This window comes from Netta rufina, assembly GCF_964035555.1.
Source record: "Netta rufina genome assembly, chromosome: Z".
Lineage (NCBI taxonomy): Eukaryota > Metazoa > Chordata > Aves > Anseriformes > Anatidae > Netta > Netta rufina.
The window spans coordinates 22,815,646-22,840,326 of NC_140126.1; the positions used below are offsets into that span (position 1 = coordinate 22,815,646).

Consider the following 24,681-nt stretch of genomic DNA (forward strand, 5'->3'; position numbering starts at 1 on the left):
CATACAGAAACGTGCATGTGTGTACACATACACAGGCTGAAACCTTCCTTTTCTGCTTGTAAGCAGACTCTGGGTTCATACATCATTACAGACTGGGTGTTAATAGGCACCATCTTCATGAAATAAATGCTGGGGGCATTTCTCCTCCCTGGCTTAGATGCGTAGGACATGGTCCGTCCTACCTTGTGCCAGTTGCAGATGACAGACAGGTAGTCTGGGGAGAGACAGGGCAAAGGAAGAAGAGACAAAGTCTGTTTTTTAAAAAACAGACCTCAGTGTCCACATCACCTTAGCCCGTGTATGTTTGGAAAAGCAAGCTGTGTAGCCAAGGCTGAGGGATGTGTTCAGTGTTGCTGTTTCACTTGAACAGCCTATCCAGAGAGCAGCAGAAGGGGTTATTTAGGAGTCTGGGTTACAGTTTTAGTAGGTGTGTGTGATACATTGTGCACTGTATCATTCAAACTGTCTTCAGTAATAATATTACTCATTTACCAAGATGATGGCGTTCCCGGTGGATATGTTGAACACCTACAGTCATGAGGAGTTGGAGAGATCTGCAGTGCGCTACTTGTCTGACCTGCGGTATGGGGATCCAGATAGTCCAGAATTCTTGTCCCTGCCAGACCACAGCAAAGTAAGAACCAGCAAATACCTCAGTCCCAATTTTCTTGATACACTTGTGAATTTAAAATGTTTAGAAATAACTGGTTCCTAACTATTGAATTATATTACTATTTTAGCAAAGCTTTTATTTTTTTTCCAAATTCCTGTTTGTGTATTAAGTTCTACTTTGTTTTATTCTGTAATTTACGTTTAAATCTGGGCATTAGTGACAATTTGCTGCTTCTAGGCAATGTATCTGTATGCATTAAATAATTAAAAAAAAAAAAAAAATCCCAAACCTTCATATCTAAGCTCACAAAAGCCTAGCATCGTAACTAAGGGGATCATGATTTGTTGAAGCTAACTGCCTCTATTTGTATCTTAGTCTTTCAGTGATCTTCATGGCCGAGTTCAATTCCTGATACATTCAAGTTTCACTGATTTCAGAAGTGATTCTTTCTTTTTATGCAAAATACTCCTTGCTGTTGTTGGGAGTTCTGGTAGAGGCTGGCTATCACATTTCATGTTTCAAACGCTTATCCATTGAGCATTAAGTTGGCCAGTGTTTATGCTGTCTAGATGAACACTTCTGTTATCTATTCTAACTAGCACAAATATAAACAGTGGTTTGTAGCTTTAATTAAAAATAAATTTGCTGAGAGCATTCTGTGTGGGAATAAAAAATCAATGCTGCAGACTCCATTGCAGAAGCAGTCTTGAATACTTCCCTGCATTTCTGCAGGGGTTGTATACCTAAGTATCTGTCTGTGTTAACATCATTGTTAGTGGCATAGCATAACACAGTCTTTTCAAGTTGTTTTCTGGGTAAGCAAGTCTATTTACCGCACCATTGACTCCTGTCCATTTTTTGTGCATTAATTAAACATTGAAAACATGAATTTAAATAGCAAAACACCTTTTCAAAAAGGGGCATCACCCCCAGAAAGGTGGATTGATTTGACCCTTCTTACACTGTTTGTGAAGGAAAATCAAGCAAACAAATACGGATTTCCTGAAGTGTGTGCAGTTTCAGGGAAGAAGACCCTTTTGAATCAAGCATTCCTATGTTGGCACATTAGTGCTCATGTTAGCAATTGAGCTGTGCCAATTTCTTTTTGTGCCCGCCTGCCTGCCTCGTTCTTTCCGTTGGCTTTGGCAGCTTGTACAGCTGGGGCAGCTGAAGTACTACTGGCTCTTTGCACACCTTACTTCAGTTGTGCACAATAATGCAAACTGCTGACAGCAGAGAGCTGTAACAGGACAAATTACTGTAACTAGGTCTGCCAGAGCTTGAGTCAGAGCTCTTTGTAATGTACTCCCTTTAGGAAGAAACATCTAAAGTGAGGGCCAGGGTCTGATGCTTGTCTTTTACAATTAACCATTAAGCGCTCTGTTTTCAGCACTCATCTTGCTTACCCTGCTAAACATTCTCTGTATATTTTACTAATGTTGTATTAGCAAGAGTCTATTGAAGTATTGTACGCTCTTGTTTCAGATTCCTATTAGCTTGTCAACTGTAGGCTTCGTTCCTCTTTATGGTGAAGAGCAGACACACAAAGTTCTTGCTTTGTTTGCACCAGAGGACTCGCTCACAGGTTTCATTTTAAGATTCTAATCTCTGTGTTGCTGTTTCTTTTTCTGTGATGAACACATGTAACCAGGCCCTTGCTCATTCCATGGTAGTGTAACTTTGCCACTTTTGCGTTTGTTGTTCACTGTCTTCTTGTTCCCACACTGTTCTCTTTGATATGAATTCATGTACACAAATGATTGAGCTTTGCACACTAATCAGAGTAGAACTGGACCCACTGAGTACAGGATATACGTAGCAAAACAACACAGTGCTCATCTGAAAGTACATGTTTGTTGATTATTGTATATATCACCTCTCTGAAAGGAATTTATTGGATATTCATAGAATCTGTTTATTTGCATACGAATTTAGATATTCTTTATTAGAACTGATTGATCAGTATCAAGTGTAAATTTGTCTTTGCCTTCAGGTCCTTACATAGCTCTAGCCAAGGTGATGCCTCACTGTTGTTTTTTTCCTTTTCTCTCTTCCCCTCCAGTCCTCAGTGTTTCCTTCACTTTCATATAATGCTTCATATATTGTGGCACACACAGGTGTGGCACACACAGGTGTGCCACAAATGCTAGTAGAACAAACTCTTCCTGATCACTAATCACATGGCCACTGGCCTTTTTACATGCACATGACTCCCTAAAACTTGCAGGTTTTGCTATCAATATCCATTAACAACCCAAAACTAAAATACACCTGCCTGCACATGAGACTCCTCGTGGAGGAGTCCACGAGTTCCACTAACAGTTGTTAGTGGAAGGCAGTACCAGTGCACAGTGATGAGGAATAGTGCTTATATCTGAAAAACAGTTTATGTATATCATACTGCACAAAACCTTAATCTGATGTTACTGGCTTCGCTTTTCAAACAAGTTTTGGACCAGGGACTGCTGCATATAGGGTGGGGGTTATGTAGCACCAGGTATGTTGTACTAAGATAGTAAAAGCTGCATTTATCTAGTGCCAACTAGTAGACACTTAATTTGGTTACTGCAGTGGTATTCCTATTACTTATCAGCTATAATGAATATGTTATTTTGGAATGGTGAGAATCACTAACATTTTGTTTCCCATTGTTTCTCTCAAGCTGTAGCTCTGTATCTCGCTAACTGCTGGTGGTCAATTGATGACATCTTGAGAACATCTGTCCCTTCTAGAGAAGGGCTTCAGCAGGTAAAGCTCTCCGACATTCATCTAGCAGTTGTTCTTATCATTCAACCTAATGCAATGTAATGGCAACACCTGGTGTATGAGATGCTATGTGCTTTTATTTAATTTGGAAATAGGTTAGCTGCCTTGTGTAAAAAGCAAGGTCAGTGGGAATGAAGGAATAGGTACTTGAGGAAAGGGAAATTTCTTCTGAAAATATGTCCAGAGAAAGTGACTTTTGTACATTGGCTTCATATGCAAGATATAATTATATCTTAATGATGTGAAGATGTTAATTAAGTCCTTACTCTTTAGAACACAGTATGTCTAGTTATACTGAAACGTCTCAGTAGAGCGGAGTCCTTTTTAACAGGAATATGTATCATTCTTACCAGGAGACTGGTAAACTACAATTACTGAAAGGAACCTGTTAGATAGAGGAGAGCAGGAGCTGGTGCTCTGCAGAAGGCAATATGTTAGATTTGGGAATACATTTGTCTGGAATCTGCCTTTTTGTTCGTCACTGAGCTTTGTTATTACTGAGACCTGTGTAGTATGGAGTCTTGTTTTTTCCAGAACTAGAAACATATATTCCAGGAACATTATTCATATCTGCTCATGGAATCTGGGCACTCTTCTCTGATTCTTGGATTAGATTTACTGTAGATAACTTGTTGTGTTGCATTGTTTTCTGTGTGCTCAATAATGATAGGATGGTAAGTACTCAGAAAAGCTTTGTCTTCTACAGATAGGGTAGCTGGGACTTTTGCCTGGGGAAGGGAGGATGGTTCCTCCATTCCTACCTTTACAGTGGTTAGGATAGTGGTGAACTTAATCTTAATTTGTGAAAGGAGCCCTGCAGGATAGGGAAAAGGATATTGAATTCCTTGTTTCATGCCATAAACTGTTGTAACTGGTTCTTGCACTGCATTGCATCCCATTGTCTGCTACTCTGTGAACAGTGACCGAGCATGCGAAATACTACTGCCCAGTCAGGTTTATCATGCCTTCCTTATAGGACTCCAGTTACCTGCTAGGCTGGAAACTCCGAGGCTGGCATACTGTTATAGTAAAAAACAAAACAACAACAACAAAAAAACAGCTTTCAGTTAAAATCAAAACATTTCCTACCACCACACATCATTGAAGATATGAAAGATCATCTGTCTGTGGTAATGCCTAGTACTTAACCAACTACTATGGCTTCAGAGCATCTCCTTAGCCTGAAGCCTCAGAGCTTTATCCTGCTTTGTACTTACTGCTTCCCTTGACTCCATCTGTAGTTGTGTTTGCATGCAACTTTGAAAATCAAGATCTCTGCAGTGTAAGTATCACCTAAACCGACCGCCCTTCTAAAATGTTCTTCTCTGTTTCCTTAGGTGAAATCTGTGGGGGAGAGAGTGGTTCTGTATGTTCTTAATCGAATTATCTATCGCAAGAAAGAAATGGAGAGAAATGAGGTCCCATTTCTTTGTCACGGCAGCAAAGACTATGCTAAGATCCTGTGGAGAAAAGGAGAAGCTATTGGATTCTATTCTGTTAAACCTAAAGGTAAAGAACTTAAGTACTGTGGGATTTGGGGAGAAATGAAGACTGGGGATAGGGAGCTTCCTTGAAAAATAATGCATTTAGTAGACATTACAAGCCTTGCAGGCCTAGTGAGTTGATGTTTTCCTGAATTCATGAAAGGGCAAGCTGCAGTTAAAATTTCTTACTAAAAGCTTATGAAACTTAATTTAGAACAGTAGTTATTAGCTTTCTTCATACCGTACAAAATACATTCAAAATCACAGAAATGAAGTATACCTGAAAGCCTCATTTTCTTTGTAGAATTTCGCTTACTGTTGGATTGGAATGTATGTAGTTAGTTTTCCTTTTATTTATTTGAACTCCAGAGCTAGGTCAAAAAAAAAAAATCCTGTTTATCTGAAATGATTGTGGAATATGATGTTACTTTCACTTAAACATTTTATATAATTACAGCATAGGAATCTTGCTCACAAGCACAAGGTTCATCTACACTTGGTGATAAAAAAAAAAAAGATTCCCTTTCGTTCTGCCTATGTATTTCCTCAGAGAATACTATTTGGCTAGTAGGTTTATGCCCTTTGTTACAGATTTCAATATTGTTTTTTTCCTGTTTTTCAAAAACATTAGAATTTCATTTTGGTTATTTTGGATTTTATTGTGTTTTTCAATTTTTGCTGAATGACATTTGGTAATAGAAGAAACTTGACTACGTTGATAGTGTTTTATTAGAATATCATTGTTTGATCAAGAAGGAACAATCAGGCATTTTTGTTTCTTCTGTAGAAGGGAGTGAATGGATTCTGGATTGATTAATCAGCAGTTCTGGAGGCTAGTTTCCCCATCTGACATACATGCATGCCTTTGTAAACTGTTAAAAATACAGTAATAATCTGCCTCAGTCACAGACCTTTCTAGTCTGACCTTAAAGATAGGAAAGCAGCCAGCTAATTTGTTCTGATTGTCTGTTACCTTTTTGTGATTTTTTTTTCTTAAAGGATTGAAGCATTGCATAATTTCTCTTTCGTAACATGGTGGTCACAAAGTATTTGCAGTGCTTTTTCTTCTGGCCTTATAAAGGTGGAAATGCGATTAGTGGATGTATTTTTAGTGTATAATAGGGACCGTTGTTTGTGACACTGAAGTTCTGATATGCTTGGTTTGTACACATTTATTATATCTTTCATGATCCTATGCCATTTATTTGTCATAAGTTAGCAGGCAGTTGAAGCCTAATCTTTCTAGGTATTATCAATATTTCAACAGTGTTTGATTGTGCATTGTACCCTCCAAATGAGTAGCTCATGTGAAGAAAGACTCTGGATACAGACGATTAGGAAAGTGTTGGAGCTTGACTAGTATGCTGAAGGGTATCCAAGTAATGTAGCTCTGCCTTCATTTTTCTTGCTTTAAAAATGAGTTGTGTTCATTGGTCTCAAAAGAAAGTATATTATATAGGCAACTAATATGCTTCTCTCTCCTTGTTAGAGGAAAGGGTTGGTTTTTTTTCTACATGGTTCACACCAACTGGCAAAATGAGGGCCTGAAAATGGATAGCTGAAGTGCTGTCCTAATGACATTATATGACATCACTTTGTCACCACTGAGTTCACAGATGCCCTTTGAATACTCTGATACTGAAGCACTTACAGGTTATGATAGTCTGTTTCACCCCAAGTATGGATAATGTGTTATTTAGGCAGGAACTTAAGTGTAAAGTGTCCTAGGATTTTTGTGTTTTCACTTAAAATTTGAAATTATTTCAAATTTTAAATGAGATGAATTGTCATCCTTATATTTGTCCTGAGTAGTTAGGTATTCCACATAAAATTCTGGTTTGATTTTTTTTTTTTTTTTCATCTTCGTTTTCAGTATGGTTTTCTACTGGAACTGTGAGATTTCAAAGTAGGCCTTCCACTTCCTTCTCTCCACCGTCACGTTCTCCCCCATTTATTCTCTTTTGGTACAACCAGGCTGCTTTAGCAGATTTTTCCTAACATATTTATCTATGAGATATCTTAGCAACATTGTGAGCTTGCCTAAAGAGCCAGTAAGTGTCTGATAGCAATTGCTTATTGTTTCTAAATGTTATAAATTATTTTTATTATTTTATTGTATGTGATTTATAATTGTGTAACTTGACATTTTTAATAAATCTTTATTTGAATACGCTGAAGTCTGTGGTGTAGCATGTCAGTGTTGATGTAATGATGGATATTTTTTCCCTTTCTATTGTCTCAGGAAGTGTTTCTAGGTCTTCTGTTAGTATGTGTTACCAGCTTCCAGTGCTAGACACGGTATTTGTGAGAAAGAAGCATCGTGGGAAAGACTTAGGGCTAATGATGTTAGAAGACTATGTGGATTCCTTTACTGAAGACGCTCTTGGCCTACGGTACCCACTGTCAACCTTCATGTGCACAGGCAAGCTCTTTGATTTATTTGTCTGGTCTTCTTTGTTTTCTTTATGCATCCAAATTATTACTGTCGTTGAAACCACATATTTGTGGCTTCATCCTCAGTTTGTGTTAGAAGTTCTGCTCTTCCATGAAGGTTGAAAATCTTGATTTGTTTAAGATGGTGAAGTATTTCCTGATTAGACTAATCCTCTGTGAGATTAAATTATTGGATCTTTGCTGGTTGTCTGCTACATCTGTGCAGTTTACAGATTCATTCCTTCCACACTGGACTGAGTTGTTCCTGTGTATGATCTTCCTACGTATTTAGCACCTTTTCCTCGCTCACTTCTAAGCCTCACAAAGTCATTTAATTCCGGCTTTCTCAGATTTTCTGGTCACGTCAGTATACGAGGCTATATATAACTTAAGTGTAAGAAGGAAAAGACTTAATACAAAAAGAAACCACTTCTGGTTCTTTCATTAGCAACCCAAGAGGGTTATGTCATCTAGGTAAAACAAACATTCTGGAAACGATGTTGCTTTGGACAGTGCAGGCAAGAAGCATTTTCTTTCTCTAGCTGAAAGCCAGCAAGCTGGAGGGGAGCTTTTTACAAGGACATGTAGCAGTAGAACAAAGGGTAATGGCTTTAAACTGAAAGAAGATATTTAGGTTAGATATAAGGAAGAAATTCTTATATATGGGAGTGGTGAGGCACTGGAACAGGTTGCCCAGAGAAGCTGTGGGTGCCCCATCCCTGGAAGTGTTCAAAGGCAGGCTGGATGGGGCTTTGGGCAACTAATCTAGAAAGGAGGTGTCCCTGTCCATGGTGGGGGGGGGGGGGGATGGTGGAAACAGATGTTGTTTAAGGTCTCTTCCAACCCAAGCCATTCTATGATACTGTTATTATGTGAGGCTGGGATTTTGTCCTTTGGGACTATCCATTAGTAAGGAATCAGGTGAGAAATAAAAGGCTGAAGTTTTAAAACTCCAAAGTGAGTTCATAGAGAAGAAAAATACTTTGTAGTTTTTATTTGCGGTTTAAGAGAGTAATGGAAAGTAAAGCAGTATTATGTTTATTTAGGCTGAACTGATCTGATGAACAGTTCTTTTTCTGGTGATTTGTGTATGATGGAAGATTGCAAAATAATTTCTTTAAGGAAAAAAGAGGTACAGTTGAGTATATAGTATGCATAATAGGATGTTTTTTCTTATGTTTGCTCAGCTTGTAAGCAGTATTTTGAGAAGTACCCTGGGGATCATGACCTTTTGTATGAAGCAGAAGGAGTTGGATTGTGGTTCCAGAGAACATCCATTGCCACTGTATTGAAAAGGAAAGAGCTCAGAACTAAAGGTATGGATGCTTTGTTTTGATGTTCTCCTACGGTCTGTAAAAGTTGTATTGTAGGGTGTTTGTTTGACAGTGACGTCTATGAACATTGCCCATGGAGACTAGTAGAAAAATCTTTGTTCTGAGATCTGTGAGATCATATTAGGAACAGTTAATTGTTGTTTAAAGATACTACATTTTTCATCCTGTTGCCTCTTTTAATTGTTAACAGAAGCCTCTGCAAAAGAAAGAGTGAGTGTCCAGACAGAGGATCAGATTGCCAATAATGCAGCAGACTCTGAAGCAAGTGAACAGATGACTGAACTAGAACCACAACTAACTGTAGGTATACAGACTAGTTTCCATGTATTAGAAAATCCTGAGAGCTCTTAAGAGTCTTCTATAAACATATAATGTATTTTGTCCTATTTTTCTGACTGTAATTACCAGTTCTCTGTGTTCAGTAAATATTTTTAAATTCTGCAAAAGAACCCATTTCTGAACTTAACAAATGAAGGATTTTAGCAGATTAGTGATTTGATCCCAATGTATTTTATGCATGCTGTATATTTCTCTTTCAAATTCTTGAACAGTCCTTGATTATGTAGAGAACTTGTACTTTCCATGTCTCGCAACTGGCTGTGGCAACCAGTCTGACACAACCTATGATGCTTACCAGAAAGCAATGCTCCTCTTTTTGATTGGTTTATTACTAAGTAAAGCATAAAAATAAAGTATAAGAAATTATTTTTGTCCGTGTCAGAATTGAATTAGCTCAAGTCTCCATTATAAAAGACAAGTGCTCTTGGTACTTTTTGGGTGAATGTGAAGTTTTCTACTGAGGTGACAGACTAACTGGGATTAAAAATACACCTTTTCTGGAGGGATGGGGGGAGAGGTCTCTACCTTTTCCCCCTGTGTGCAGAAGGTCTGTGTCACCACTGTTAGTGTTTAATAATTGTTGTTTGCCAGTGGCATAGAGGAGGAAAGTGCTTCAATTGGCTCTAAGATTGAACTGTCTAGAAAGGCTGTTGGACAGAGTCATTGCAGGAGTTGAGGGAATGAGGAAAAGTGCTTATGGAAGTACACATTAACATCACACTTTAATACAATGGAGAGTGTTGGCATGCTAGGTTATACACCACCTATGTAGGAAGACTGCAGCTTTCTGCAGCAAAGTAGTGATGTTTTCAGCCTCTGACCAAAAGCAGTAACTTTTAGTTGTCTTTATTACATACACTTCTTTAAATTGTAACAGTCTTGAGCATAAATCCAGAACTTAGTTTAAGATTAAGATTCCAGTAATGGTCATATAAGCAAAAAGGTCTTGATTGCATATTTTATTTGTAGAGCTATGTTGATATACTTGGAGAAAATAGCCAAGGGATGTTAGTAGTTCTTAAGACTTGTGGCTGTGAGTTAAGAATTCAAGCCCTGTCTCTTCTTTTCAAGAAGAGTAAAATCACAGAATCACAGAACTGTAGGGGTTGGAAGGGACCTCAAAAGGTCATTGGGCCCAACCACCCTGCCGAAGCAGGTTCCTCAGAGCAAGCTGCCCAGGTAGGCATCCAGACAGGCCTTGAATATCTCCAGAGAAGGAGACTCCACAACCTCCCTGGGCAGCCTGTTCCAATGCTCCGTCACCCTCACCGTGAAGAAGTTCTTTCACATGTCAGTGCGCAACTTCCTGTGCTCTAACTTGCAGCCATTGCCCCTTGTCCTATCCCCACAAACCACTGAGAAGAGGCTGGCTACATCCTTCTGTCCCCCACCCCTCAGATATTTATGTACATTGAGGAGATCCCCTCTGTCATCTCTTCTCCAGGCTGAACAGACACAGGTCTCTCAGCCTTTCTTCATAGGGAAGATGCTCCAGGCCCCTTATCTTTGTGGCCCTCTGCTGGATTCTTTCCAGGGGAGCCCAGGACTAGACACAGTACTCCATGTCAGGCCTGACCAGGGCGTAGTAGAGGGGGAGGATCACCACCCTTGACCTGCTGGCCACACTCCTTTTAATGCACGCCACAATCCCACTAGCCCTCTTGGCCACAAGGGCACAGTGCTGGCTCATGGTCGACCTATTGTCCACCAGGACCCGCAGGTCCTTTTTGTCAGAGTTCCTCTCCAGCAGGTTGTTCCCCAGCCTGTACTGATACTTCATGTTGTTCCTTCCCAGGCGTAGGACTCTACACTTGCTCTTATTAAATCTCATTTGGTTTCTTCCTGCACAGCTCTCCAGCTGGTCCAGGTCTCACTGAATGGCAGCACAGCCTCCTGGCGTGTCAGCCACTCCTCCCAGCTTTGTGTCATCGGTGTACTTGCTGAGGGCAGACACTATTCCCTCATCAAGGTTGTCGGTGAAGATGTTGAACAAGACTGGACCCAGCACCGACCCCTGGGGAACACCACTAGTCACAGGCCTCCAACTGGACTCTGCTCTGCCAATCACCACCCTCTGAGCTCGGCCAGTCAGCCAGTTCTCAACCCACCTTGCTGCCCACTCCTCTGTCCCACACTTTCTCAGCTTTGCTAGCAGAATGCCATGGGAGACGTTATCGAAAGCCTTGCTAAAGTCAAGGTAGATGACATCCACCGCTCTCTCCCATTTAGCCAGCTGGTGATGCCATCATAGAAGGCAACAAGGTTGGTCGAGCACAACTTCCCCGTGGTGAATCCATGCTGACTACTTCTCATAACCTTCTTCTCTTCCAATTGCTTGGAGATGGCATCCAGAACAAGCTGCTCCAATACCTTTCCAGGGACAGAGGTGAGACTGACTGGCCTGTAGTTTCCCGGATCCTCCTTCCTGCCCTTCTTGAAGACCGGAGTGACATTGGCTATCCTCCAGTCTTCAGGCACCTCACCCGTTCTCCAGGACCTTTCAAAGACGATAGAGATCACATCTGCCAGCTCCGTTGGCACACGTGGATGCATCCCATCGGGACCCATGGATTTGTGTGCTTTGAGCCCACTCAGATGCTCCTGAACCACTCCCACATCCACCGGGGGAGCCCTCCATTTCCCAGACCCTTTGTCCTATTGCCAGGGGTGAGGAGTCCTGGGGGAGTGTCCTTGGAGCAAAGACTGAAGTAAAGAAAGCATTCAGTATCTCTGCCTTCTCAGTGTCTCCTGTGACCAGGACACCCCCTCATTCAGCAAGGGACCCACATTGTCCCTAGTCTTCCTCTTGCTGTTTACATACTTGAAAAAACCCTTCTTATTATCCTTCATCTCTTTTGCAAGCCTCATCTCTAGGTGGGCTTTAGTCTTCCTTGTCGCCTCCCTGTAGGCCCTGACAACACATCTCTACTCCTCCCAAGAGGACAGGCCCTTTTTCCACAGTTCATAGACCTTCCTCTTCCTTTTGATCTTATTGATGAGCTCCTTGCTCATCCATGTGCGTTTCCTGCCCCGCTTCCCCCATTTCTTTTTCTTCAGGATGCACCGATCCTGAGCATGGAAGAAGTGCTGTTTAAATGTAGCCCAGCTCTCACAAGCACCCTTGCCTTCTAGCAACCTATCCCATGAGATACTCCCAAGCAGGTCCCAGAAGAGGTCGAAGTTGGCTCTTTGAAAGTCCAGGGTAGCAATCCTGCTTTTAGCCTTACTTCCTTTGCCTAGTTCCATCTGGAATTCCACTATCTCATGGTCGCTGCATCCCAAGCTGCCCCCAACCTTCACAACCCTAACAAGGCCATCCTTGTTGGTAAGAATGAGGTCCAGGAGCAATCCCGCCTCATCGGCTTCTCCACCACCTGCATCAGAAAATTGGCCTCAACACAGTGTAGGAACTGTTTGGACTGCTTGTGCCTGGCCGAGTTGCTTACCCAGCAGATATCTGGGTAATTGAAGTCCCCCATGAGGACCAGTCCTTGTGATCCTAAGGCTACTAGCAGCTGTTCCTAGAAGGCGTCATCGACTTCCTCCTACTGATCTGGAGACCTGTAGTAGACCCCCACCACCGTGTCTCCCATACCAGCCCACCCCTTAATTCTTACCCACAAGCTCTCCACTTGTTCTTCACCCTCCCCCAGCTGGAGCTGGGTACACTCTAATTGCTCCCTCACATAAAGGGCAACCCCACCCCCTCGCTTCCCCAGCCTGTCTTTCCTGAAGAGGACATAGCCCTCCATTCCAGTCATGTGAGCTGTCCCACCATGTCTCAGTGATCGCAATAAGATCGTGGCCCTGTGACTGAACACAGATCTTGAGCTCATGCTGTTTATTTCCCATGCTCTGTGCATTGGTGTACAGGCACTGTAGGGAAGCAGCAGGTGCAGTTACCCCTGGGAGGATGCAAGAAGATACTGGATGGGGGATCAGGAACGCTACCTTCTCTGAGGAGCCCTCAGACAGTCCTATGTGAGAGCTCAGAAGTTTTTCCCTGTCGTCAACAGTGACAGAGGTGACAACTTCCCCCAGTCCTTCTCTGTCACCTTTAGCTCCCCTCCCTTCCCCCATCAAACCTAGTTTAAAGCCCTGGTAATCAGCCCAGAGAGCTTGCTCCCCAACACACTTGCGCCCCACTTGCTCAGTTGCTGTCTGTCCATAGCCCACATACCAAGCCTCTCAAAGGACAGCCCAAGATCAAAATAACCAAATCCCTGGTCCAGACACCACTCCCTCAGCCAGTCATTTCCCTGTCCTGTTCTGCTCCTTCTATCTGCATCCCAGTCACCCAGCGGGAGGACAGAGGAGAACACTATCTGCACCCCCGATCCCCTCAACAACCTCCTTGGGGATGCAAGGTCCTTTTTAATATTCTTCATTTTTCTAACACAGTTTCCTGGGATCCAACTTGAATGACTACGAGAGGATAGTAGTCCTCCGGTTTAATGAGTCGTGGCAGAGCCTTCCTAATATCTCTGACACGTGCCCCAGGAAGACAGCACACTTCTGGCAAGGTTATTTGGGCGGCACATAGGAGCCTCAGTGCCACTCAGCAAGGAGTCCCAGTCACCAGGACTCTCCACTCTTTTTTTTTGTGGCACAGGTTACAATACGGTGCTCCATCCGGCCCTGATCTGATCCTTATGTTCTGCACTTCCCCCAGTCTTGAATCTCTTCTTGGAGTTGCTTCCCGGGTTTGGACTACTGTCCAGACCCTCAGCCTCTTCCACAACCTCCCTGAGAGCCTCAGATCTATTTCCCAGGGACACCGTGGAGGTAGGTGGCACCGTGGGTGTTGGGGTCAGACGTCTCTTTCTGCTCTGAGCCGAGACAAGGGTCCAGCCCCTTGTCTCTTGCTGACAGTCTGGCCCTCTGTTCCGCATGTGTTCAACGGGAGCAGCCTCTACCCCTTGTCAGGTCATAGGAGAGGGCTGCTGAGCAACAGCAGGGGTGGGGAGACCCCTCCTATGTGTCACCCTCAGAGACTCCCTCAGGCCATCGATTTCTCGCTGTAGCCCAGCCACCTGCTCGAGGAGTCCCTGAAGCAGGGCACACCTGCACCCGTGACAGTGCTCTCCTCCCTCACGGCCCAGATGGGCCTCCAAATTCCGGAGTTCCCCACAGTCCCCTGTCTGGGCTGCCGCCTCCCCCCTCAGGGGGTCCACCTGGGTGCCCACATGTAGTGGTTTAACCCAGCTGGCAGTTAAACACCACACAGCCATTTGCTCACCATCCCCTTCCCTCTCTGGGATGGGGGAGAGAAACAGGAAAGTTAAGCTTGTGAATTGAGATAAAGACAGTTTATTAAGACAGGAAAGCAATAATAACAACAATGATGATAATAGTACTACTACTAATAACGTGTACAAACAAGTGATGCACAATGCAATTGCTCACCACCCGCTGACCGATGCCCAGCCTAACCCCTAGCAGTCCGGCCTCCTCCCATTGCTAGGCACCACTATATATTGTTTAACATGACGTCAGATGGTATGGAATACCCCTTTGGCTAGTTTGGGTCACCTGTCCTGGGTCTGTCCCCTCCCAGCTCTTACTGCACCCCCAGCCTGCCTGTTGGCAGGACAGAGCAAGAAGCTGAGATGTCCTTGGCTTAGTATAAGCACTGCTCTGCAACGATGAAAACATCGGGGTGTTTTCAGCACTCTTCTCATCCTAAGCCAAAACATAGCATTCTACCAGCTACTAGGAAGAAAATTAACTCTGTCCTAACTGAAACTAGGACACCACATGAGCCCAGAGAGGCAGCATCTCCTCCATTTGGGTTCAGGTCGCTGGCTCAGACTGACCACTGTGACGGGTACCCACCATGGGGAGGTCTGGGTTCTCCTCCCTGCCCCGCACAAACTGCCTGCACTAACTGCCTGTGCAAGCTGCCAAGCCGGTCCTGTTAGCATATAAATAATAATAGATTAGAATAAATATATAGAATATATATTATATAAATATATAGAATATATATAGAATAAATAATAGATTCCAAAGTGTTCCAATGCCTTCCAGGTAAGTAGAATCACTGGCATTGCTCTCCTTGGCACCTGTGCTATCTGTAGGGAGCTCTGCAGTGCTTTGAAAGCTGTTGGATCACTAAACAAAACAAAAATAGCCCACCTTCCCCCAAACATGAAAAAAAGTTTTCCAAATACACATTCACATTTCACATCCTGTTTTGTATGTTTTAATATTATAATAATTTATCATTAGTCTATAAATTCTTATATATTTAAAGCTTACTTAAAACTATTTCAAGGAACTGAATCTGGACATAGCCACTTGTTGCTAGCTTCCTTGGGTAGTGCTTAAAATGAAGCTGAAAAGGCAGCAGAAAACCTGGATGTGGCTTATTGCTAGTCCTAGATTACTTGCAGCAGCTAAGAGAGCAATATGTATACTTCTATTTCAATATGTATAGCTTGGATCCACTTCAGTTGTCAAGCGCTTCACTGCTGAATTGTCTTCTAACTTTCAGAAAAAATGGAAATACAGGGGTGGTGTGGACAAGTGAGGCAAAAGAGCTCTAGAGAGAGGGAGCTCTGATATAAGCAGCATCTTGTGCTGACACACATGTAACCTGCATCACCGCTGCATCACTACACTCTGTTTTTCCTTGTCTGATCTCTTTTTAATGATAACTTCTGGGTTGCCATATTTTCAGTTTTTATCATATGCATGATAAAAATTAGACTACAAAATACAATACAAGTATAACGCTAAGTGTCCTGTTACATTTTATCAACTATGCTAGTGTAGATCTTTCATTTCATGGAGAAAAGAAAAAACTCCTAGCATTCTGTGAACGCCTTCTATGAACTTAATGGTTAGGAAAAGCTTGGTAGTGTTAATTATGATGTCAAATTATTTTCAGTGTTGGGTCCAGAAGTAAAATTCAGGAGAAAAAAAAAATCTTGCTTGTAGTAAAGATGATTTAAAAAAAAAAAAGATCTGTTAAGATATGCCCATAAACTTCTTAAGATAAAACTGTTTGTTAACTCCATCCCTGTCAGACCCATTACAGTTTTTAGCCAGTCATTTGAGAAATGATTTTCTGTTCTTAATTGAAATCGCTCTTTGTGGACTCGTCACTGCCTGCCTGTTAGAATGCGGTCTGCCACTGCGCTTTGACAGCTTTCTCATTAAGCCATGTAGTATACTTGACCCTTCCTCTACCTAAGTGTGTTCTGAAGTGTGCTATTTCAGCAGTGAAGTACTTCTGTATGCCTTCCATGACAGATGACCTGCCTTTTCTTGGTCATCCAGCATCCCTCAGGCTCTGCCAGGCCCTCTTCACACTTGCTGCTGGTCTCACCGTGCACTTGCTTCCACCGTCCTGCTACACAGTTGCCTCACCAAACAGGAAGGACTTCAAAGCTGCCTTTGCATATGACCCTTGCTCTCTCAGCCTCTCCCTAACCTGTTCTATCTGTCTCAGTCCCAACATACAGACACCTGTTATTCCCATTCCCATGTGACAGAGACAAGCAAATTATAGTTAATACACTTAGGGATAGACATGAGACATAGGGGGCCTGGGCTGGAAGAGGCCAGTGCCATTATATGAACATATCTGCATTTTGTACCATAAGCAAGTGATAGATCAGATTTCTTCCTAGTCAAAATTGGTATTTAGAATAGGAAACAAATGTCGTTGAAAAGTCTTTTTAGGGCAGTATTTGCATCTGGGAATATTTTGCCTGCTGTCTGTTTTTGCTAATCCAGTTTAGACTTGTGTTAACAGTGATAGTATATAGATACATTTAAAAAAAAAAAAAAAAAAGAACAACGCCTTCCCTGTTGCATTAAAATCATTTGGGCCTTCAAGAAGTAAAACAACTACTATATGTACTCCTACTACTGTATGTATGCTTTGTTCACTTAAAATAATACCTCTGTTAGGACATACTTTTAAAATAGATTCAAAAGACAAAAAATTATCTGCAATTCAGACCATGCCTTAATGTGGATAGCTCTCACAGTTTATTAGGACAAGGAAGTAAATATTCACATACAAAAATTCTTGTTAGCTGCAGTCCACTTCTCTGTTGATCAAAATATGTTTGCTACAGCAATGCAAATTGCTTGCAGATTTGTCTTGAATATATTTTAAGGTGTATCCTTTGTGCTGCAAAAGGTTTGGGTACCTTTAAAGGAGATGCTTTTAGCACTGTAAATACGTAGATGATATGTAGATATATTTGTGATGGTTTTACTGTGCTGGGCAGCTAAACACCACAACCGCTCTCTCACTCCCCCTCCTTAGATGAGGAGGGGAAGAAGTAAAGCAAAGAACAACTCACGGGTTGAGATAAGGATAATTTAAGTAAAGGGAAATAATAATAATTAAAGAAAGATTATTATGAACTAAACAATTTAACTAAAGGGGGGAAAAAAAGGGAAAGGGGAAAAGGCAGGGGGAAAGGAAAAAAAAAGGAGGAAAACAAACAAATAAACAAATGAAGGCTATGTGGAAGTGCAGAGGAAAGAAATTACTCTCTACGTCCCACAAATGAGCGATGATTGACCACGTCCTTGAAGCAGGGCCTCAACGCACGTAGCTGGTGTTTGGGAGGAGGACCGATGTTTTTGCAATGAGAGCCCACCCCTCCCCTCTTCTTTCCGTTTCCACCTTTTATTGCTGAGTGTGACATCACATGGTATGGAATATCCCTTTGGTTAGTTTAGGTCAGCTGTCCTGGTGATGTTTCTCTTCTCGCTTTTTGCCCACCCCCTAGGAGGGTTAGAGAGAGGCCCGATGCTGTGCCATTGCTGCTCAGCAGTAGACACAACACTGGTGTGATAACACTGCTGTTCCAGCTACAAGTGCAGAGCACAGCACTGTATGGGCTGCTGCAGGGAAAGTTAACATCCCAGTAAGACCCAGTACAATACTTTAAATTAAGGATGGTTGTAGCCACTCTTCCATAGGATCACTACCATAAAATTGTAGTTTAGAAACATGCAACCACAGCTGTGGAGGTGAAGGTGTTTTGGTCAGTTCTTAAGTTTGTAAAGTAACATTGGTATTGCTTTTATTTTAGATTGACTCTCAAAAAGGCAGAGAATCATTAAATGTCCTTGCAAACACGTCTGAAGGTAAGAGTAACTGATTATCAGTGTTGTGATTATTATGGATTAGCAGGTTAGCAGGCTCTTTTACTGCTTTTGAGCTTAGTGTGCTCGTCTGCAAAGTGTATGGAAATATGCCTTCCTCTAAAGTGTTACTGCTCAACGCAAACATTTGAAAGTCTTTGGATAAAATTATTATGGGTATTAATAACAAATCTATGCATGTATATCCAGAGAGGAAGGGTCAGAGTGAAATGTTGGTTTACTTGCACTCGGTTGTTTTAATGAAATATTAGGGAAAAATTATTTGCAGATCTTAGACTGCATTTGTTTATTTTTACTTATTTGTTTTTTCTTAAGACCCTGGTGTTGCACTCATTTCTATTCGGACACGAAGCAGTCGTTTAAAACATCCCAGGACAGGAAAAAATAGCCAGGATTCTGGACCTGAAACTTCCCAAGGAGATGAGGAAAATGCTCATTATGTGCCAAACCGCAGGTAAGGGAGCCCGTATTTTATTTTTTTTGTTCTGTTGCTTGGGTAGTCACACACTATAGCAGTCTCTCCCAGTGTGATATTTGATGTTTCTTCTCCTGTATTTCTACTTCTGCTTGTTTACTTGATTTTTAAAATTACTGAAAATAAAGCATGGTGTGAAAAAAAAGAAATTGAGACCTCACGTGAAGAGTGATTGCGTCAAAATGTCTGCTTCACTGAAATCTCGAAGGACGTGGGAAATGATAGTAGGAAAATTGCAAGGAATGAGGGTGTATTTACAAGTTCTATTATAGCTTAGCCTTCATAAGGGTAAAAACATCTCTAGTCACACAGTATAGTTTCTTGCAATAATGTAACTGGACAAATATTTGCAACACTACGTGCAGACCTCATTAGAGTTCCTTTTCTGACCTTATTATGGTGGCATATTGTTGTGAAATAGTCTGACTGTTTGGTTTGGGAGCTGATTACTACTTGTCATTTAACAGAGTTACAGAGAGCCACCCCTATTCAAAGTAAAGTTCTTGTTCAGACAAATCCTAATTTAAAATCATCATAAAAGAAGAAAGTCATCTCCAGCTTAAAGAACATTCTTCTGTGTAGTAACTGTGAAAATGTGTGTAAGATGTGAGCCGGGAGCTGAACACCATGCAGCTGTTCGCTCACCCTCCCCCCTCTGGGATGGGGGAGAGAAATGGGAAAGTGAAGCCTGTGGGTTGAGATAGAGACAGTTTATTAAGACAGAAAAATAATAATCATCATAATAATGATAATAGTACTACTAATAATAATGTGTACGAAACAAGTGATGCACAATGCAATTACTCACCACCCACTGACCTATGTCCAGCCTAACCCCGAGCAGCTGGACCCCCACCCCGCTGGCCATCCCTATCTTTTGCTCAGCATGACCCCATATGGTACGGGATGCCCCTTTGGGCAGTTGGGGTCAGCTGTCCCGGGTCTGTCCGCTCCCAACTCTTGCTGCACCCCCAGCCTGCCCACTGGCAGGACAGAGTGAGAAGCTGAAAGGCTTGGGGTAAGCACTGCTCTGCAGCAATTAAACCATCAGTGTGTTATCATCACTCTTCTCATCCTAAGCCAAAGCATAGCACCCTACCAGCTACTAGGAGGAAAATTAACTCAGTCCCAACTGAAACCAGGACACAAACAACAAAAAAATACACCTTTTGAGCAACTGAAGATTTTTCACTGTGAGATTGAGAAGCGGCCTCCTGCAACTCTATTACATGTACCTGTATATATTGCATATATGCTTGTATATAATATTTTCAGTATGTCTAAGTTTCAGCAGAAAAAAGAACTGAATACTTGGGATGGTGTTACTGCCCTGCAGGTGCAGTAGAGTTTCATCTTCAGGTTTTGGCTAATTTAATACCTAGCTTGTTTGAATCTTCTTCAGCCATGACGTTTGTCACCTGAAATTCTTTTCCATTTGTGGTCTTTGTAGAAAATGTATATTCAGTAATTATACGAACATACTTGCTTACATAGCTCCATAGCTTTAAACTGTTTCTGTAGTGAGGCTGGGTGAAGTTGCTTTCGTTCATCCCGTTATAGCTTTCAAATATGTTATTGCTTTCTAGATGTAAAGTAACACACTTTGTTTAAAATAACTTATTTCTGACTTTTCACATAAAATGGAAAAGAGATTACTTCATTCTATAACTGCTATAGCAACTTTGCCTAGTTGAGATATTTCTCCTAATTAGGAATTTGTCATTTTTAGACCTGTTTAGTTTTCTGGATTCATATTTCCTATGGCAAGTATGTGACATAGAAGTTCAAAATCAGTCATGAAAGACTTTCCCTGCTGATTTATGTATTAATCTAAATTATGCGTTAATCTAAAATCATTATGTATTAATCTAAAAGACTTAAGGGGTATATGTTAATACCTGCTGCAGGCTAGAAGTTCGTGCCAACCTATTTGAACACTTTGAAGCCCTTTCAGAAGAACCTGAAGAGAATGTTGACGAAAGCAATGAGGAAACGATCACTGAAAACGAAGACCAGTCTGTATCAGAAATTGAGTTACATATATCGCCATCTGAGAAAGTGAGTGAGAAGGAGGTGAGCTGGGTGTTACCGCCATGGAGGATGGGAAGTTTGGAACATAATTACAGTTTCTGTTAAAAATGGTCCTTGCTGCCTTGATGGATGTGGTTATTGACTTTTCAATTTCTGTACCAATGCTTTGTTGAGTAGTATATCTGAGAACCAAGAGCTAGTATACAGAATTAGTGCCAAGGGAAAATTCCTTGCAACAATAGAGTTCATAGGATTTTCAGAAAGGTGAATAGCTGGTCTACCAACCTGGCTTTCTTAATTGATTTGTTCTATTTAAAAATTGGAGAGAAGTAGTGTAGGGTCACGATCTGATCCTGTACTTCCAGTAAGGGGGGAGGGGGAAAAGTTTCAATGAAGAAGTTAATAGCTGATAGGCTTCAGTGACTACTGTTGATTTTTCTTCTCCCTGTAAAGCTTGTCTGACTTTGTTCAAATCCAACTTTGATCCACAAAGACTTGTTACTTGATTGATTTTAGATCTGGGAGTGGCCTCTGTGCCTAGCAATATGTCCAGGATTTTCAGTTCTTACTGATTCGTGAGAAAGTGGACTGTAAACTGTGCTGGGTTCACAAACCAGTATTTCAAGGAATGATTGTCGTATATGTATTCTACTTGGCTTGGCTGTTTACCATATAAGCCATGGTTGGATATTCAGTGCAGGTGACAGCACCAAGCTAATAATGCTGGCCAGGTAGTTGGATAGCTACTCTGTGCTGAGCTCTGTCTTCTTGATGCACACTTCTAGGTACCCAAGTTAGCTGCTTTTCATATCTAAAATAAAAAATTAGGTCACAGACATACCAACTAGTGTTTGGGAACAAGGGCTGAGCATAATCTTGACTTAGAAATGTGTTTTTTAGGAAACTCCATCTGAATCTCTTAATGGTGAAGTAGCAGAAGACACTGGGAAGACGTCACTTATGGCTGAAGAGGAAACAGCAAATGAAGCTCTAGGTGGTGAATCAAAATTGCAGTCTGAGAGTCAAGGAGAAGAACCTGTAACACTGCTCGTTCCATTAATCCTTGAATCTCCAGCAAAACCTGCAGAAGATACTGTATCAGATAAGGTAAGGGCGTGGAAACAAAACGTTTTTTTCCTTAAGGATGTACATATCCTGCTGTTTTTTCTTTTGTTAAGTAAAAGATAGAGGGTGGCCCCCCTCATCATATGAAATTTTGGGGAGTAGCAATTCTTAGGCAAGATGTTTTAGATATATTAACAGAATATACTAACATTTCTGTTTTAATACGTGGAAATAGGACATATATTTATGTGACACCAAAAAGAAAGCTCCTTTGCTCCAGTTTGCCTTTGCAGTAATGAAACAGCTATTTCTCACCTAAAATTTTAGGTGGATATAATTGAAAGCCACATCTGTATTTTATCTAGTAAGTCTGCCCTGATGAAGTATACAAGCAATTAATTTCTAACAAAATACCCTTCTAGAACACAAATTTAACTTTTGTGTTTTTTTTTTTTGTTTCTTTGTTTATAGCACAAAAGTGGATTGTTATGCTAGCGAAATAAATGTATCTGTCTAAAATAAAACACTTTATCTTTTTTGTTATTAACTTCAGAACACGTTTACTGAACAATTTTTTGAATAGTTTGAATAGAAAATAGAAGGAGGACTCTTAATATCAAATGCAGTTCACAAACTATTTTTTTGCAACAAGGAGGAGAGTATTGGTTTGACTACGCATGCAATACCAGAAAATGCTTAACACTAAAATATCTGCTGTAGTTGTTAGCTAGGGGTGGTAGTCATTCAGCTGCTTGTTAAATCTTAAGTTAACTGTCCCTCTGTGTTGTTGCCCTCCCACCCCTCAGGCTGTAAATGCAAATGATTCGGAAGCACTAACTGAAGAAAGTGCATCAGTAGAGAAGGAGGGTTTAGAGGAAGACCAACAAGAATCTGAGAAGAAAAAGTCATCCACTGAAAATGCAGTTGCTTCAGCAACAAAGGAAGAACCCTCAGACAACGGCCTACCAAACAATGTGATAACTGAAGCAGCAGGAGAATCTGTTTCTGAAAATGTGTCACCCAAAGCAGCTTCCTCAGTGGAAGATCAAAATGAGGAAGCAGGGCACAACTCACAGGATGCCCCTGATACCTTGGGTCAAAGCTCTTTGATAGTGGTGGAACTGGAGGGTGTTTCTTTTCAGCAGTCTTCTGGACAAGAAGGACAGAAGAACCAGTTGGAAGAGCACTTGGAAGAGTCTGCTGATCAGTACACACAGACAGCAGCAGAACGGGCTGCCGACAGTAGCTCTGAGGAAGCAGAAATTGAGGTACCCATTGTGGATCGGAGAAATTTGCGAAGAAAGGCCAAAGGTTACAAAGGTCCTCCCAAGAAAAAAGGAAAGCCAGCTTAAAAAATGAAGTATTGGTTGTTAATTCATATATTTGTAAGAAAGTTGTTATTTTGTGTAAAACACTAGGTGTAACTAAACCATCTGAGACACAGGACACACATGTTTAAAATGCTGGGTTGGACGTCATTTGGGGATTCATCATCTTTACTCAAATTCTCTTGAATTTTTAACCAGTAGACATTTACTTTCATACTCTGATGAAGCTCAACAGCCAGTCTCCTCCTTTTATAAAGGATAATGCCAAAAAAATACAGCTGTGCTAGTAAAGGAACAGTTTGCGTATTTGAGGTGGCAGTCTTGGAAGAAAAAACAAAGCGTGAAATCCTGGCTCTGTTAAGGTCACTAAAATTTCCATAAACTTCCACAAAGCCAGATATCACTAGCATTTTTTTCTAACCTTGCATTCTCTACTCTGGAGAAGAGCAGAACAGGAAACTTATTTACTCTCTTCTTGTTCCCTTCCCATAGGCTTTCTCAGATGAGATTAAAAGAATGTAAGATTCTGTAATTCTAGATCTCAATATACTAGAAGGTGCAAGTCATTAGATCAAAACAACATAAGCAGCATCTGTCTTTCACTAGAGTCAGATAGGAGAGAATGGCTCTACTTCTGATTCCCAACTATTTGCTAATCACTGGAGACAGCAGAGTCACCCATAACACCATCAACACAGCATCTACCATAGCACACAAAGATAATTAAGATTTTAATGTGAAGATTTAGAGATGCCTACAGAGTAAATTGCATTTGTAGCTTCCAAAGTGAGTGTCTTGCTAAGTGTAAGTGTCTCCAGAATGTGTGGAGTGTAGACTCCAGTACACTTTTGGAATTGTTTGACAGCCTTTCTAACTACTTGCATGTATTGAATGGCTACTTGATTACTTTGTTACATTACAGGACAAGGATATGACAGCTTTTGATCTAATATCAGTCTGAATGGAAGTGATGGTTGTATTTTCCAAATACTCAGCTGATGCTGTGGAGTAGCTGTTGAGGTGTTGTCTCTGCCAGGTGTGTGACTCCTGTGAGCTCTGGCATTTCAGGTGGTTGTGACATTCATTAGTGTGGATGTTTCAGCAATTTTTTTATTTTTTTGCCAAACACTATGCCTTTAGGAGTTTTGAGGGGATAGCTGAAAATACTTATGATTCCCACTTTCTTTTTATAACTTGGGTATAATTCCTGGGGTAATATCTTCCCAGTTTATAGCTTTTATTAAAAGCAGGAATTAAACTTTGCTATATGCAAACAGAAATGTAAACAGGCTATTCATGCATGTTTCCCTTCAGAGGTTAAGTGATTTGCTATGTGCTTCTTTCAATAAATGAAGCTCCTCTTGCAATGGGTTAAAAACTCAGGAGTAAGAAAGAACAGTGGTTCTAATAACGAAATCACACAGCTATTTGCCCTGCTGTATACCTTTTCCAGGATTAGTGAACTAGTCTCCCACAGTGTCTTGAGAGTAGAGGGTTTCTGGAAATTGCTGTTCAGGACTTCTAAGGTTCACTTGAATAGTTGCAATGCTGTCTTAATTCTTGTCCCTCTGTGCAGCTAATTTAAGAATCTGTTTTTCTCATTTTATGCTTATACAGTTTAACTGTATTTATAAAATATTACTATTTATTTCAGCTGAAGTGCAATGCTTTGTATCTG

The 24,681-nt window shown here is 41.2% G+C and overlaps 1 protein-coding gene across 1 annotated transcript; it reads left to right on the forward strand.

Annotated features, from left to right (window-relative positions):
* Positions 1 to 499: 499 nt before the first annotated feature.
* Positions 500 to 23,027, forward strand: FAM169A (family with sequence similarity 169 member A; the record flags this gene model as incomplete). The annotated part of the gene is made up of 12 exons (XM_084305147.1): positions 500 to 634; positions 2,099 to 2,198; positions 3,276 to 3,361; positions 4,717 to 4,888; positions 7,106 to 7,285; positions 8,484 to 8,612; positions 8,821 to 8,930; positions 18,032 to 18,086; positions 18,420 to 18,558; positions 20,487 to 20,652; positions 21,511 to 21,717; positions 22,482 to 23,027. 12 exons carry the CDS (start codon positions 500 to 502, stop codon positions 23,025 to 23,027), a joined length of 2,025 nt encoding a protein of 674 aa, XP_084161273.1.
* Positions 23,028 to 24,681: the final 1,654 nt, after the last annotated feature.